This window comes from Cervus elaphus, chromosome 14 (genome assembly GCF_910594005.1).
Source record: "Cervus elaphus chromosome 14, mCerEla1.1, whole genome shotgun sequence".
NCBI classification, from domain to species: Eukaryota; Metazoa; Chordata; class Mammalia; order Artiodactyla; family Cervidae; genus Cervus; species Cervus elaphus.
Genome location: NC_057828.1, coordinates 26,200,270 through 26,217,668, shown reverse-complemented (window position 1 = coordinate 26,217,668; position 17,399 = coordinate 26,200,270). Strand labels below are relative to the sequence as shown.

At 35.7% G+C, this 17,399-nt stretch overlaps 1 protein-coding gene across 5 annotated transcripts in view; it reads right to left on the bottom strand.

Moving 5' to 3' along the window:
• Window positions 1-17,399, bottom strand: part of MARK1 (microtubule affinity regulating kinase 1) — a 139,475-nt gene that overhangs the window by 46,476 nt on the left and 75,600 nt on the right. For all 5 annotated transcript variants that reach the window (XM_043922801.1, XM_043922802.1, XM_043922803.1 and 2 more), the window contains exons 4-6: window positions 7,710-7,758; window positions 6,547-6,612; window positions 2,747-2,817 (exon numbers count right to left, since the gene is read on the bottom strand). In XM_043922801.1, coding sequence (XP_043778736.1) covers window positions 2,747-2,817; window positions 6,547-6,612; window positions 7,710-7,758 — 186 coding nt within the window. The remainder of the gene's footprint in view (window positions 1-2,746; window positions 2,818-6,546; window positions 6,613-7,709; window positions 7,759-17,399) is intronic.

Sequence of the window (17,399 nt, the reverse complement as noted above, 5' to 3'; positions counted from 1 at the left end):
TTACTGACTATATCATATAGGCCATAGGACATTCATACTATAAGGCTATTTTTATATCACAGATGACAGAACTGTGCTGATAGCATTATGTTTTTCAAGTCACCTTCTCTTGATACAGCAAAGAAGGCATGCTACAGAGAATGATTTGGTTACCAAACATGAACTTCACCTTAGGATAGTTTCTATGAAAGTAGTTCTATAGGCACTTCTGGAATAACAATCTCCTGCGTCTTAAAGACTTAAGAAGGGAAAGATAATTTATAATACCACCACACTGATCTAGTAGGATACAATTTCTACAATGAAAGAAGCTCTGGCTTCTGACTCACTCACATTAAGAATCCCCATCCACAAATCCAAGTTTTACTGCATTAATCTATGGCCAGACCTTCCCATCTCAAAACCTTCTGTACCTCCACAAATGCAATGTACGAACTTCTTTATGATCCTTTTGTTACAGATCTCAAAAACATGACTGACAATCAGTCCCGCACTGACCCTAAAATAAGACATGTCAACGTTTTGCCATGAGGTGCAATTGTGGGGTTTGCTTTGCAATTATTTATAAGTGGGTCAGGAATTCCCAAGCTTCAAGTCGTAGCTTTGATATTGGGAAGGCTAAATCAACATTGTGATTTTCTTGTAGGCCTTCAACTCTTAAGGGAATGCAGAGGTACTGTAGGAGCAATCGCTGCTAAATTGGTCCTCAACTGTCGTAGTATTTTTGCTATACTTCATGGTAGAGTCAAGGACATACATGTATAGGTGTGTATACACCCTTACTAATATAGTATGTTCCCCCTCACTGTTAAACTCTTAAAAGTAATTGCACGAAATACAGAGCAAATAAAAATAAAATAAATATACATTAACTAGAGTTTTAATTAAACCTATAAAGAAAAATAAACTTGGCAAAAATAAATATAAAAACAAAAACAACTTTTTGACAAATAACTACAAAATTGTGTGTGTGTTTTCATTGTTTTTAAAAATGTGAGTTGGTTACCTATTTAATTTGGGGGGAACACATATAGATAGTAAAATATATTTAATATTTATAATAGAGAATTATTTTTTAAACTTCCATTGTTTTACATTTTAAATAGAATTCATTTCATATTCAACCTCTGATCTCATTTCAAAGTAATCCAGATTGCATTAAAAAAAAAAAGAGCCACTTAATAATTACTTGGATCTTTATGAAAATATCTGTGTCCCAGCCTCCTATCCTGCTTACACCTGTCAGTAAAGAGGAGTAAGCTCTTTAAAACAACAGGCTTTTTCACATTCTCTAATTCCATATAGTACCTAGTAAAATTTTCGACCAGTGTGTTTTTAATAATAAATAAATAAATAAAACCAACCAACTAAAAAGAAGAGTAAGCAGTGACAGTCCTTCAAATACCGATTTAGATTTCAATGGAAATATCTAATGTCAATTGGAATTTTCTTCCTAGTTGGCTACTAAAGCTAGAGTGACTGAGATGGAGAGAACAACGACATTTGAAGTGATGATTGTGGTTCTTTACTTAAGTAAACCTGGACTTGCAACCCAGCATAGAAAAGAATTTAACAGTATGTGGCTGATCGCTGTTCGCTTCTCAATGTTGCTTCCTCATTACCACCTGTCTTTAGATTCAGCTATTTTAAGTCAAATGCTTCTAAGATCCATTTCAAATATAATGAATGGCTGTATATATCTTTGGTCTAAAGCATTTTATATATTGTGTTCCAAAAAGTAATGATTCTGTCAGATATTAACAATAGATGTTTCCCAAAATAAACTCACTCCATGATCAATTCAGAGAGTGCTATGTCAAAGAAATAGTCAAAAAGGTATTTTCCTCCCGTCTTCTTCAGGACTTCTATAATTGTTTACATGTTAACATATATGCAAAAATCTCACAGTGGAACATTTCATATTAGTATGACCCAATCTTACTGATTACAGGATCACTTTAATTGCAGAATCACGCTTACAGAAGAGATACTGAACTATTTTTAAATGAATATTTTAAATTCACTAAGGCAAAGTTTGGCATATAGTAAGTTATCTGTTGAAACTTTACTTCAGTAAATTTTATGAACAATTTACAATTTATTAATCTGACATTGCTACAGTAATTTTTAAAGTGTGCTAATTTTAATTACTTCATTCCTAAAAATTAGAAACAAAAGCTTAGATGAACTTAAATTGCTTTTTCTTACTTTATCATTTATGTAACAAATCATAATCAAGTCCACCTGGAAATACCAATATCTTACCATATTCTTCACACTGGCAAGGTTCCTTCCCTACTCGACTAAATAAAATTGATCATAGTCTTTAAACCTACAAAAATAGGAGTTCCAAAAGCAAGATATCTTTAATTACTTAAAAAAATACAAAAACCTTTTTAAACAGTACACAGTTATGTTGTACACATAAAGCTAATAATACTAAATAATAATTCCTGGATAAATGTTTAAGTATTTATTTTCTATCTCACTCTAGGTCTCTACTTCCAAGACTATCAAAGAGTTATTAATAAGAGTCTCAACTATAAACATTTTACTATTTATGATGATCTGAAAATAACCAATTATAACTACTTTACAAATTTCTTTTTCAGTTTTCCATCTTAAAAAAGAAAGTATGAATTTTTCTTTTTAAAGTACCATGTACTCTGAATTCTGGTTTGTGATACTGTCCATTGTACATCACTAAAAATATCAGCAAATAAAAGTTGAAAACTACTTTCCATACCTGCCTAAATTTTGCACGGGCCTCTTTTTCTTTCATTCTTCCATGGGCAACTAAGTAATCAAATACTTCACCTGAATCAGAAAGGTAAAGCAGGCAGTAAAATATACACAGATTTTCAGTTAACAATATATGCAATGTCAAGTTTTTGCCTTGTTTTTAAAGAAGCTTTTGGCCCACACTTTTCTGATAGTTCTATATAAATTAAAACCTATTACATGATAGAAAAAAAGGGAAAAAGACATATAAAACCGAATATTGGTAGCAGCTTATGAATCAGCAAAACTCCTTTAATAAAAAAATCATAAAAACATTAAGAAAACTTTCTTTCTTCTTTCCAGTACTATGTGAAAATACAGTCAACTCTTTATTATCCATTCAAATAAAGGGAAGCCACAGCACGGGCAACCAAAAATTACATTTGGCTCTGTATTTGGGGCTTACATTTCAAATAAAATACCAAAAGCCATATTATGTTGGCTCACTCTCTTAAAGTCTACTGATCATATAATCTTGGTCAAATCCCATCTATCTCCATCCACAATGATTTCATTCTTATCCTTCATATTTTGATCACGTTCATTCTCATGATACTCATTTCACCTGCACTGGTACTTAACTCCTTACTATACAGAATGAAACCACCCTGTGTGCATCTCCTGTTACCCTAGAGGAGCTGCAACCTTCGTGAATGCTGCCATCACACCCATACTTTACCTGCATGACCATCCCCATGACAGGACACAAAGTGGATAGACAATACAAATTTGTTGAAATAATTTAAAGATACTAGAAACTAAAAATTTTCTAATAGATCCTTTACATGTAAGTTTTTTTCATTTTTCTCTAATTAATAATAATAAACCTAATGTTCAGTTACATTATGAAAGATAAAATACTTCAGTGTAAGGGATTAAAATTTTATATCCTTATAATTGGTACCATATAGACAAACATGTATACTAAAACTCACCAAGTGGCTTAAAGAGTTCTTATAAAGTACAGCAAAGTGGTTAAAAACTCAGGTTTTAGAATCAGACTAATTTTGGTATGAATCCTGATTTAGCCCTTAGTTGCTACGGAGAGATATTAGGAAGATTTCTTAACTATGTTAAGACCCCTTTTCTCCATATTGCCTATCTCACATGGCTGTTGTGAGGATTAATGAAATAATGCACGTGCTTAGCACAGTGACTGGCATATAGTAAGCACTCAATAAATTATATATTTGTATCTAGGTATACAGATATATTACATATACATATATGCAATATCAATCCTAGGACATAAGTAAAATGTTAAAAATCAAAATGCAATGATGTATGTATGTCAGATGAAACTAATACATCTACAATGTTAGCAGATTATATAAAGCATACTTAAATGATTAAATGGGATGATAAAAACAGAGAAATGAATAGATGCTCTAGCTGACCCATCATAGCAGTTAACTCTAGATATGCGAATTTAGGCTGGGAAAGATATAATATATACGGCAGGGGTTCAAGTACCTGGACTGCCCTTAAGTTCTGCCTGGAACGTTCATACCCCAGATGTTTACATGACCCAGTCCTTTACTGATTATATATTACTTGTTTATGATACGCTTCCCCAACTAGAATGTCATCTTTTTGATGGCAATGACCTTGTATCTGTTCATCCATGTGTTGCTCACACCTCGAATACCACCTAGTATGTAGTAAACATTTAATAAACAATGTTTGCATGAACAACAGGAGAAATAAACACACCATTGTGGATTAGCCCTGATGCCTACTTTTAATAGGTTCCCTTGAACAAAACATGGTTCATATAGGAGCTGCCTGCCCTTCTAATCACTGAAGATCTTTTGCCCCAGGAATGAACCAGAGTCAAGAGATGTACTCCTCAAAGAGGCCGTTTTTCATGCTAAGTTTCCAGTGTGCATGTCTGATTCAATCCTAAAATATCTATAAATTTTAGAGGAAACATATTGTTTTATTTACCAGAGTCACCTTGTCATTTATGGGTTTAAAAGGTAAAAGAAGAGGTCGATTCTAGATTTACTGCTACGGAACTGTGATGGTTTTGTTACAGGATCACTGACTGGCAAGACTCAAAGGAAACCTATCACCAGGAATCAGAATTAAGTAAGAGACCACCTGGTTCGGGATGAGCTAAAGTACACACCCCTCTAGCCTACCCTACACCCCACTGCCCCCCAGTGCTACTGAAGGAGAGCAGTGAGGCCCCCGGGTGCTGTCTATCACTCCAGCTCTTGCTCCCGTTCATCAGCACCAATAGAGCTGACTGTACTTACCATTAACTGCTAAAGCAGTACCTCATTAGCACTAACCCAGCCTTGCGGTGGGCCTTCATAAAAACAGAACAACGCCCAGAGATCTGTAGCTGTCCATGAGTTCTCATATTAAAGTCATGTCTAGCCCTTCTCTTGAGACTTTAGATCACTAAAAAAAGTTTAACTGAACTATAAACACACAGGATTCCCATACTGATGAACTGTTCATTTTCCTTTAAACTAAAGAAGAGTTAAGTGAAGAAAGAATTCATTATGTGGTATTTGAAGGTTCATTAATTTTATTATAGACTAACATTTTATGCAAGTTTGCATGACTATTAATATTTTTTAAAATCTAATGATAATAAAAAACATTAATGATTTAGGTTTTGGGGTTAAGTAAAAAACTTACATGAAGTATTTTTAGGGTTTTAAAAAAGTGATGCAAAAACCCAAATCTATTAAAATTCTAAAAAAAAAATTAAAATATTTAATATTTGTAGTAATTTTTTTAAAAAACCTAAGAGACAGTTTAAAAATACATAGCCTAGATGTTGTAGACTAAAATAAATCGTCTTTATTCAAGTTACAGAAAATCAGAACATCATAAAAATCTACATCCTTTTTTAGCTAAAAGGACTCAAAACTAGACTCAACACTGTTTTCCTATTGATTAGCAAAAAAAAGGTTAATTAGACAAGTTGGTTTAAATAATTTCCAATGCCCTCCTTCTTTAATTGCTTAAATTCTATGAGTCCTTAAAACCTTCAAGATCCTCTTTTACTTATTAAATTATTTAACTTCATAAATTTTAAACCTCTTTCTGAAAAAGTTAAGGCTTATGCCTAAAAGAATTGTGATTCTATGGCAATGTATCTCTCATTTGAGGAAAGTGCAGGAAATGAAAATGATTTTCTATATCAGTGTTTAAAAATAAATCCTATTTTTGATGCTAGACAGTCAAAATAAACATTGTATTCTACTAGAAGTGTATCTTACCATTTCCCTGTCAACTCAGTATTCTAATTTATGAAATATATACATCAATACTTGTTTAAATTGAAACATTTTATAGATTATCTTGAAGATGTATGTATAGTGAGAATCTGTAATACGTGATCAGTGAAACAAAAATGTGACCTAGAACAGGCTATAAACATTACTAAAAACATTCTGGGTTTGAGATTTCCTATTTATAGCCAAGAGAAAATAGTATTAGAAGATAATAATAATAATATAATATTAAGATGAGTGGTGAAACATTCATAGGTAACAATGCAAATTTAATTTTGAAAAACGTCCTTAAATAATTTTTAAATAAGCCAAAGTCCAATTTTTAAATGTAGGATCAACAGGTCTTGAAACCAAACACTGAATTTTCCTAAAGACACCATTGAAAGGCATTTTCATAAAATTCTACAGATTCATTAACAACAATAAAGACATAGATATTATAATGAGCTTTCAGGTATTAATAATTCTACATGTCTCATCAAAGATAACTTTTCATTCCCCTCATCCTTACCCCCACTCGCGTATTCCATGACTAAATAGAGAGTCTTCTCTGTTTCAATAACTTCAAACAATTTTACTGAAAAAAGAAATTAGAGATATAACTCTGTAATTGTGAGCATACTACATATGCTTTAAGAAAATTTAAGGTAACACTAAACCAAAGGAAAAGTTGAGCATTTACTAATAAAAATTACTACTTATAATTTAAAGTTTAAAACTTTTCCCAAGGATTATTACTACCATGGAAGATAACTATCACAAAATGATTTGGAACCAACTGTTGGCTCAAAAGAGAGTTAAGTTTCTAGGATTAAAAACCTTATCCCCTTACAAATTAGAATAAGGTAATAAAAAGGAAAATCTTAGAATAAGAAAATTTTAGTGAAAGCTTAAAAAGATACTATTATCATAATGATTCAATCAAAAATGTTAAATAATCTTTGGTACAGAAATAAAAAATTTTATAATTATGTGATATTTTAAGTTTCTGATTAAAATCTACTAAATTATCAGACTTATGTAGTTGAAATTATATAGCACAGGGAATTACATTTGTATCTCTAATATACAAGATTTTTTTAGTGCATAAGAAACACATTTCAAGAATAAACAGATTAAAAGGAGAATTGCTTTTTTACTTCTTATAATCCAATGACTTTGAGTAGTATGTAAATTAATTTACAAATAAATTTATCTGTAAATATGGGGGAAAATAGAACTTATGAAAATAAGTTCACTAAAATTGAAATAAAATCTTTATTTCCTTTAAAATTCAAACTAGTTATTTTGCCTATAGACTATGAACAAACCCAAGTCCATATTGCCAAAATATCTGGAATTATTTCTTATCAATACCTAATTGGCATGCAATCTCTATTTAGAGAGATTTAGTAAGGAGATACAAGAAACATCTGTATATAGCAACTCCAAGTCAAATGTATTATTTTAGTGAAGAGTAGAAGATAGCAAGGTAGTAGAAAAATACAATTTGTAGCCTTCAGTTAACTTCTTTATAATATTTTTACCCAAAGTAACACTTTCTGAGATTATCATTTAGGTTATCACTTTTCTTCTTTTTATATAGAACATCCTTAAAACTGTATCATTTCAAATAGCCTCAATAGTATTTAAGGAAAATATTTTATCATTAATTGTGAAATATAAATTTCATACCTATGTTAGGGTGATTCAATATCTTCATTATTCGTACTTCTCGAAACAACTGTGAAAGAAAACAGGAAACATTTCTGCTAAAAAAGAACACTCAAGCAGAGGACCAATCAAAACATCTGTTTGAAGAAATTTATCTTCTTATAAGACACTACAGGATTCTGGTCAAATAAGAGATTTATTTCACAATGCCAATTCTACTAAGACTTGGCTTCTAGGACAATGTTAATTAATTGAACTCAAATGGTTCTGTGTGTGTGTGTGAATATACCATATACAATAAAAAAACAATCAAATACTCACTACTAGGAATAAAAGAAAAATACTATGGAAATGAAACTAAACGTACATTCTTATGATTTTTATCCAAAAACAACATTCTCAGGAGGTGGGGGGCCTGACTCTTTAGTTATCTCTACTGGTTGATCACACTATAAGCAATTATGAATAAAGGTATATAAACCATTAAGCTTTTGTGTGGACATAAATTTTCAATTCACTTGGGTAAATATCAAAGAGGATGATTGCTGAGTGGTACAGTGGAGTATGTTTAGTTTTGTAAGAATCCAGCAAACTACCCTCCAAAGTGGCTGCACCATTCTGCATCCCCATCAGCGGCTGAGAGTTCCTGTTGTTTCACATCCTTGCCCCCATTCAGTGTTGTCACTGTTCTGGACTTTCACCATTTTAAAGGAGTGCAGGAAGCCCCAATGGCTCAAGAGGTAAAGAATCCACCTGCAATGCAGGAGATGCAGGAGACCTGGGTTTGACCTCTGGCTCAGGAAGATCCCCTGGAGAAGGAAACGGCAACTCACTCCAGTATTCTTGCCTGGGAAATCTCATGGACAGAGGAGCCTGGCAGGTTGTAGCTCATAGGGTCACAGAGTTGGACACGCCTGAGCACACACATGCAATGCAATGGGTGTGAAGTGGTATCTGTTGTTTTAATTTATCCCAGTTAGAGCAATAATATACAGCCATTGGGTTCCTATATCTCAAAGATGTCTAGAATATATCGTTCTATGCATAGTTTCCTCTTTTTCAGGTGGATTTCTTTTTTTTTCTTCTTTTTTTTTCAGGTGTACAGCAGTGATTCAGTTACACATATATATATCCTATATGCTATATGTTCTTTTTTAGACTCTTTTCCATTATAGGTTATTACAAGATATCGAGTATAGTTCTCTGTGCTATACAGTCAGTCCTTGTTGGTTATCTATTTTATCCTTTAGTAGTTTTTGACAAGAAGTGAGGAAAAAAACAAAAACAAGCAACAGCATAAATGTGTGTATAAGCTGGGTATGTGCTGGCTTAAAGTGACAGGCAGTGGTGGACAGAAGAGCAGCTGCTGCTGGAAGAAGTGATGACGGGGCTTTTAAGTGCTTAATTGACTTGGAACAATGAAGTTCCAGAATCATGCCCTGCCAATCACCCTTATTCCTAAAGAAACACTTAAATTGTCAGCTAGATTTGTCATCAACCTTCCAAACCTAGAGAATTTGGGTCAACTTAACAGTAATAGCACATGGATTCAGTAAAGGTTTATGATGTCTCTTCTACATGACTCCCCATAATCCCTTCTTAAACTCTAATATTCCAGTTGGCCGCACAGAGGAGAGACTGAACAATGTCAAAGTCTTCTGCACCAGTCACTTGAGTCAAAGGGAGCAGAAGAGGGAGAGACAGTGAGTTCCTTATGCATATGTGATTTTTTCACCCAGAACACATCCTTACTAGCAAAGATGCCTATCTTATCCATGCTTGCTCTTCCTTAGTAAAGGGGGAGAGAGAGAGGTGAGGGAGAAAGGAGAGTTGAACATTTAGACCAACTTAAGAAGGTTACCCTGACATGGAGAAATGTAAAAATCACTGCATGCCTGTGTACTACAAGAGACACAGGAGATGTGGGTTCGATCCCTGGGTTGGGAAGACCCCCTGGAGAAGGAAATGGCAACCCACTAGTCAAAACTATGGTTTTTCCCAGCAGTCATGTACAGATGTGAGAGTTGAACCATAAAGAAGGCTGAGCACTGAAAAATTGATGCTTTTGATCTGTGGTGTTGGAGAAGACTCTTGAGAGTCCCTTGGACTGCAAGGAGATCCAACCAGTCAATCCTAAAGGAAATCAGTCCTGAAGATTCATTGAAAGGACTGATGCTGAAGCAGAAGCACCAATACTTTGGCCACCCGACGTGAAGAACTGATTCACTGGAAGAGACTCTGATACTAGGAAAGATTGAAGGTGGGAGGAGAAGGAAGCAACAGAGGAAGACATGGCTGGATGGCATTGCCAACTCAATGGACATGAGTTTGAACAAACTCCAGGAGAAAGTGGAGGACAGGAAGGCCTAGCATGCTGCAGTACATGGGGTCTCAAAGAGTCAGACAGGAAAGAGAGAACGACAACAATCAGTATTCTTGCCTGCAAAACACCATGGACCCATAGAGGAGCCTGGTGGGCTATACAGTCCGTGAAGTTGCAAAGAATCGGACATGACTGAGCGAACTAACCATCATATATCCAGGCCAAGTCAGGGCAACACGTTTTCCATTGTTTTAGACCAACATTTATATGAGCTTCCCCCAATTTTAAAATTTCAGTGTGATTAAAACGCACATAGGAATTAACCAGGAAAAAAACAGAAGTTCATGAACATATTAAATAATCTCACATTATTATTTGACTTTCTGATTCTAATTTCTAGTCCAAGTTTTCCTCTTAAAACTGTGACATCATGATGTTCCTGGCATACACAAATTTAGCAGGAGAGCTCTGGATTCACTAATACCTTCCAAACTATTGTTTCAACTTTTCTGTTGGCTGGGAATTAAGGCCAGGGTTTTAAGACTGGGTATTGAATTAGAGAGTAAATGCTGAGAGAAGGCTTGAGATGGATGGGTCTATGACTGAAGGGCAGGGACTTCACTGTCTGGACTTTGTGACAGCTGTTCTGGTTGTTCAGAGGCTTTTACGGTTTCCTCCTTGATTCTTGACTGTTTTAGATAACTGAGGTTAGTGAACAAGCCTCAGTTCTGTGGAGAGGTGTTCACTTTTCAGTTCAGTCCTTCCTGGTTAGAGGTAAGGATCAGGATTAGGCAAACTCCAGTGAAGAACTAAAGAGTCTCTTGATGAAAGTGAAAGAGGAGAGTGAAAAAGTTGGCTTAAAGCTTAACATTCAGAAAACTAAGATCATGGCATCTGGTCCCATCACTTCATGGCAAACAGACTGGGGAAACAGTGGAAACAGTGGCTGACTTTATTTTTCTGGGCTCCAAAATCACTGCAGATATTGACTGCAGCCATGAAATTAAAAGATGCTTACTGCTTGGAAGGAAACTTATGACCAAGCCAGACAGCATATTAAAAAGCAGAGACATTACTTTGCCAACAAAGGTCCGTCTAGTCAAGGCTATGGTTTTTCCAGTGGTCATGTATGGATGTGAGAGTTGGACTATAAAGAAAGCTGAGAGCCGAAGAATTGATGCTTTTGAACTGTGGTGTTGGAGAGGACTCTTGAGAGTCCCTTGTACTGTGAGGAGATCCAACCAGTCCATCCTAAAGGAGATCAGTCCTGGGTGTTCATTGGAAGGACTGATGTTGAAGCTGAAACTCCAATACTTTGGCCACCTGATGCGAAGAGTTGACTCATTTGAAAAGACCCTGATGGTGGGAAAGATTGAGGGCAGGAGGAGACGGGGACGACAGAGAATGAGATGGTTGGATGGCATCACCAACTCGATGAACATGGGTTTGGGTGAACTACAGGAGTTGGTGATGGACTGGGGGGCCTGGTATGCTGTAGTTCATGGGGTCACAAAGAGTCGGACATGACTGAGCAAATGAACTGAACTGAACTGATTAGTGTTAATCAATACGTATTTGCCTTATTTATTTCTTCTTTGAACCACTCTGTTCCTTCCAACCTCTTCCATTCCTTCTGCTTACTACTTTTTTGATGGTGGAAAAGTCTATTCTATTTATTAGTAGTCAAGTGGACATGGCCAAGACTATGCCCATCTTATTTACTCTCAAAGCATCACAGTCAGGGACCAGTCAAACGCCCATCATCACCTCTACCAGACCTGCTCACTGTGCTGTCCTGGGACCTGTCAGTGTTAAAGGACTTCTTCATCATCTCCGTGTTCTTGGGCATATAGAGAAGAACTCTGGCCATGGAGAAATCGACAAAGGCAGTGGTCAACCTTGTTCCCCACAAGGAGAGCTCTTCTGGGCTGTCATCAGAGTCACAGTATGCTCGGCTCATCAGAGGAGGCTGACATTCATATCTTCTTGGGCCCTTTAACACAGCCTTCTTGGCCTTTCAAGTATTTTGCTCTTATTTGGGTTTGAGGAGGGGCAGAAGCTCTTCTTTGTCTCCACTGCAAACCTTGTAAAAATTCAACTGTTTCTTTCACAGCAGTTTACTGGCCTATTAACGTGAAGTGCAGGTGCTGCTGTACCCTGCAGGTGATGTTCAGTTCTAAGAGGAAGGGCTTTGTACACACTTTCTCAGAGACACCAGTCACTGAGGAATTTTATGTACAATTTGCCTATATTAACAGAACCCTACAGATTAAACTCCCAGCTTTTTAATTTCTAGCATTACCATTTCATTCCTCTTTTACTTCAGACATTATTATTAGGACATCAAATATTTTATGAAGTTATTGCTAGTACCAGTATAAAAACTTAGGCTAACTTCTTAAGTTCTTCCCATTAAATAGTTCAGAAAAAGAAATCTGAATATATTTAAATTAGTATATATTAGATGATTTCTAACTAAAAAACATAAAATGCTTAGTATTACTTCTAAACTTGACAACTTGTAGTCAATTATTAAATGCAAAATAATAGGTTCTGCCACTTTGCCTAAATTTTATCTTCATATATGAATGATAATTTTTTTTTTTATGAACTGGTACTAATTTTATAGTGCTACAGTCTTTCCAAGGGCTTGTATGGATACAACTGTGGGCTCAAGTTGTTAAGTAAATACAATTGTTTGAGATATCAAGTCAAATAACTTCAGAAAGAAGATACTAAACACTAAATAGATTAAATTTGAAAAAATGTCCAATCTCACTAGGCAGAAATCATGAAAACCAACACAAGATACCTTCTACAAGATTACGAAAAATTAAGAAATCTGATAATACAAAGTGCTGACAACAATGTGGAGCAAAAGTAAATTTCATACAAAGTTAGCAGAAGTAGATATTGGTGCAGTCACTTAAGAGCAATTTGACATTATTTAATAAATTTGAGGATATGCATGCCCTTCAACCTTGCAATTCTACTTGGAGAGACATATACGCTTCTATATTTCTTTAGAAAAATATGTACACAACAATAAATATTGCTGCATTGTCTGTAACAGCAAAAACAAAAAGCTAACTAGAAAAAAAAAGGAAACACTAAAACAACAGGAACAATCTAAATATAAACAGAAAGATGGACTAACTAGTAGCTATCTACTAACAGAATGGGTAAACTGGCTTATTTGTACAATGACATATAATAATAGTGAAAATAAATGAACTAGACTATACACACTAACATGAATAAAACTAAATGGAAAAAAGTAAGTAGCAGAAGAATAAAAAGCTTAAAAATAAATAATATATAGTATTTTATGTAAAGATACACATGTGAAAAATTTTTAAACAAATGAATGGGAATAAGAAAGACCAAATTCAGAATAGAAGTTATTTCAAGGTAGAAAGAGAAGAATAGAATCAAGAAATGACACACAGGGCTTCAACTGTATGTGTAGTTTTATCTTATAAAAAAAGATTAGAAATGAAACATTTTAGTCAAATAAATAAACATCACGAGAAAGCAACTTTTTTAAAATGGGAAAGATTAAAAAAAAAAATGGGAAAGATATTTTGAAGTCTCCATCCAAAAATTAAAAATAGACTAGTGTACTATATCAACAAACTTCCCAACTTAGAAAAGCCAGGAGTATGACTCTTAAAATAACTAAATGTGAAAATATTGCATAGTTCTTGAGAATACAGAAATAGATGTACGCTTTTCAGCCAAACAAGACTGAGAAATCAGAACAGAGGTCTTCAGAGTCAGAGGCAGAAACACAAGCATCGAAAGCAAAACCCAAATAGTCCTACTCAAGCAAAAGAGCTAAAGACTAAAGCGATGGTTTATGAATAACTCTTGGTTCTGGGCGCTTGATTTTAAGAAGGGCAGGGGGATTTAACACCTGTTGTGGAGATGGGAAAGGTTTCCCCGAAGAAATTACTCTAAGGCTGAAATGTGAGAAGTGAGCAAGAATTAAGTGAAGTGAAAATCGCTCAGTTGTGTCCGACTCTTTGCAACCCCAGGGACTGTAGTCCATGGAATTCTCCAGAACAGAATACTGGAGTGGGTAGCCTTTCCCTTTTCCAGGAAATGTTTTTTCCAGGGGATCTTCCCAACCCAGGGATGGAACCCAGGTCTCCCACATTGCAGGAGGATTCTTTACCGGCTGAGTCACAAGGGAAGCCCAAGAATACTGGAGTGAGTATCCTATCCGTTCTCCAGAGGATTTTCCCAACCCAGGAATCAAACTGGGGTGTCCTGCATTGCAGGCAGATTCTTTACTAATTAAGCTATCAGGGAAGTCCAGAAGGAGTGGTAAAAGGTTAACAATAGGGTGGGGTGAAAACCTGCAAAGGCCTGATGGCTGAACCAGTATGAACAGGAGCAGATTAAAGAAAGGCAGTGGAATTGGAGGAGGAGGGGATGAAGAGAGCGGGGAGAAGCTGGGGAGAGTTGGGGGACCATGAGATGAAAAAAGAAGGTAGGATCCATACACCATGTTAATAAACTTGATTTCCAGACTACAAAAAATGGAATGTCATCTAAAAGTTTAAATAGAAAGACGATATAATAAGGTTCTGCATCCCTGATGACTTTTTAAAGGGTATATATAAGTGTGAGTGAGTGAGTGAGTATATGCGTGTGGGGGGGTGGTGTTGGGGGGATGCAAAGAGCAGAAAAACTGGGTGGAAGGCTATTGGGGTAGTCCAAGGAAGAGATAACAGCAGCGGTGTCCAGAAGTTCGGGATGAGAAAGACATGTAAGAAATAAAATCAGAACAATCCCAGGACTGAGATGTGAGGAGGAGGGAGAGGGAGGAGCCAAGGACAGTTCTGAGGCTTCTGGCCTGCACTGCTGGGGACAGTGTCGTTCGCTGAGACGGGACACTGGAAGAGCAGCAGGCGGGCAACACCCCAAGAAGGTGGGGGAGGTCACAAGCTCGGCTTTGGACATAAGTTTGGGTTATCTTTGAGGGATTACAAGCAAATGTAGGAGGCGTTCTGAGTTGAAGAAATAAATCTGTGTTTGCTTATAGGTGATCATTTAAACCAGAGGTACCCTTGAGACAGCCTAGGAAGAAAACATTGAGAGTCCTAGGACCATGCCTTGTGAAACTCCAACATTGAGTGGCCAACAAAAAGGAATATGACTCCATTTAAAGGAAATAGAAAAAGGGGAGCAAAAAACACAGAGGAAAGCGTAAGGGGAAACATAATCTTCGTTCAATAAATATTTGCTAAATTAAGAATTAATTAACACATGCATTGGACTCAATGACATGCAGCTTTAATCACAAGGCAGTTTCCATTTCTAGCTTTACTTTTTTTTTCCTTCTTATTTCTACTCAATTTAAAAAATCCTAAATTATAATCCAGATTGACCAGTGAAAGGAACGAAGGAAGCAGTGGGAGGTATGTTAAAGACATTCAGATTAATTAGTACATCCAACCTTACAAAAGCAATTCTTTAAAAAGATTATGCACAGCTCTCAGACAGATTCTAGGCTACTGATCTAATCACACTAAAAAGTCAGAAGACTAGAAATTTCAGTCTGAAGGATAACAGCAAATGGGTTCTTAATATACTCTTTGGATATGCTTACTCTGGAAAGTAGTCTTCATATTTGCATGTAACATTTGTATGTTAAACCTGCCTATAACATGTTATTGAACTCTTTGTCCAATAACTGAGGGCTAAAACAGGGTTTAGAAAAGTCAGAGTTTTGGTCAGTGAACTGCCTGAAAAACAGTTTGGTCTTTCCAAAAAGGGGTTGCCCCAGTGGTTCAGCAGTAAAGAATCAGCCTGCAAGGCAGGAGATGCGGGTCTGATCCCTGGATCGGGAAAATCCCCTGGAGAAGGAAATGGCAACCCACTCCAATATTCTTGCCTAGGAAATTCCATGGACAGAGAAGCTGTCCATGGGGTCGCAAAAGTGTTAGATACTACCTCGTGATTAAACAAGAGCAGCTCCAGAAAATCTGGTTATCTTTAACATTTAAACCGTTGATATTTTAGTTAGATATTAACATTATTGGTGTCACCTTTTAAAAGAAACCTGTTTAGAAACTAACACAATATTGTGAAGTAATTATCCTTCAATTAAAAATAAGTTTTAAAAGAAATTTGTTTGAACACCTTCTCCCTCAAATTCATCATATTTCAGTGTGAAAGATACACTTCCCAATTCTCCACACTGTGCTACAGAGACATCTCCCAATAGCGAAGATTTTATGATAGTCCCTGCTTCCAGCATTCCTTTAAAATCAAATCGAGGTCAGAGATATGTTACCAACCAAAAATTTCATGGAGAATGAGAGATGAGTGACTTGGCACTGGATATGATCCTATGTATTCACACATCAGTATCATTCCTTGTAGGTGTGTGAATTCAGTAATGATTCAAAGACAACTTTTGCAGTCTACAACCAGCTAAATGCTAATTCTTCTCTTATGACTTAGGTTTTCATTTATCCACGAAAGAACTGGTCAAGACTTTTCCTTCAAATGACCTACACACATGAAAAGAGCTGTACACAGAAGTACTCAGCACATAAGTGGCTTTTTGCAGCTACAACGTGAATACGTGAGAGAGCAGGCACATGTGAGAGTAATGGTTTCCAACCTATGTTCCACAGGGAGATTTGTTAAGGAGTACTGCCAAGGAGCTTCTGCTTTCTTCTTGATACAAGTTTGGTTTTTTGATGTGTTAAAACAAATGTTAATTCTGAATTGCTTCCATGATTCTGTCTTCCTCTCTACTTTAACTGACCAAATTCACCAACATGATACAGATTATTTTGAAGATATTCTGGAAAACTTAACTATCTTACCAGAGAGGTCTTTGGGTTTCATTTGAAAACTCGCTGAAGTATAAATGGCTTAGGTGACCATTTGACCACGTTTTTACACACCAGATAACACACTAGCAGTAAATGAATTATGCACTCAGTAAGTCTAACTCCTAGATGTCAATTATCGAAGCTTTTTATACTTGCCCCGCTTATGCAAAATCACTGTCATAGGGATTCCTGTTCTGTGTAACTGGGATGCTGCACTTCTCGTTATTAATGAGTTTTAGTAGTCTTGTTTCTGTTTTCATTGCAGGCTTTACTACTCAGCAGATGACTTCTGAACCACTGTGCTACTTTTGTGATTTTGAAATATAACGCAACACAGTAAAATACTAAAAGATGCAAATTAATAAGTAATATACAGAAGATAAACTGCACCTTGATGATTGTAAGCGGAGACAAACTAACACAAACTTTGTCAATCTGTGTATAAACTAACATGTCCAAGTTTCAAAACTTGGTGGAATTTCAGGGAAAACAACAACTAATCTTACATTTCAAGTTAGTCAACTATGAATAAAA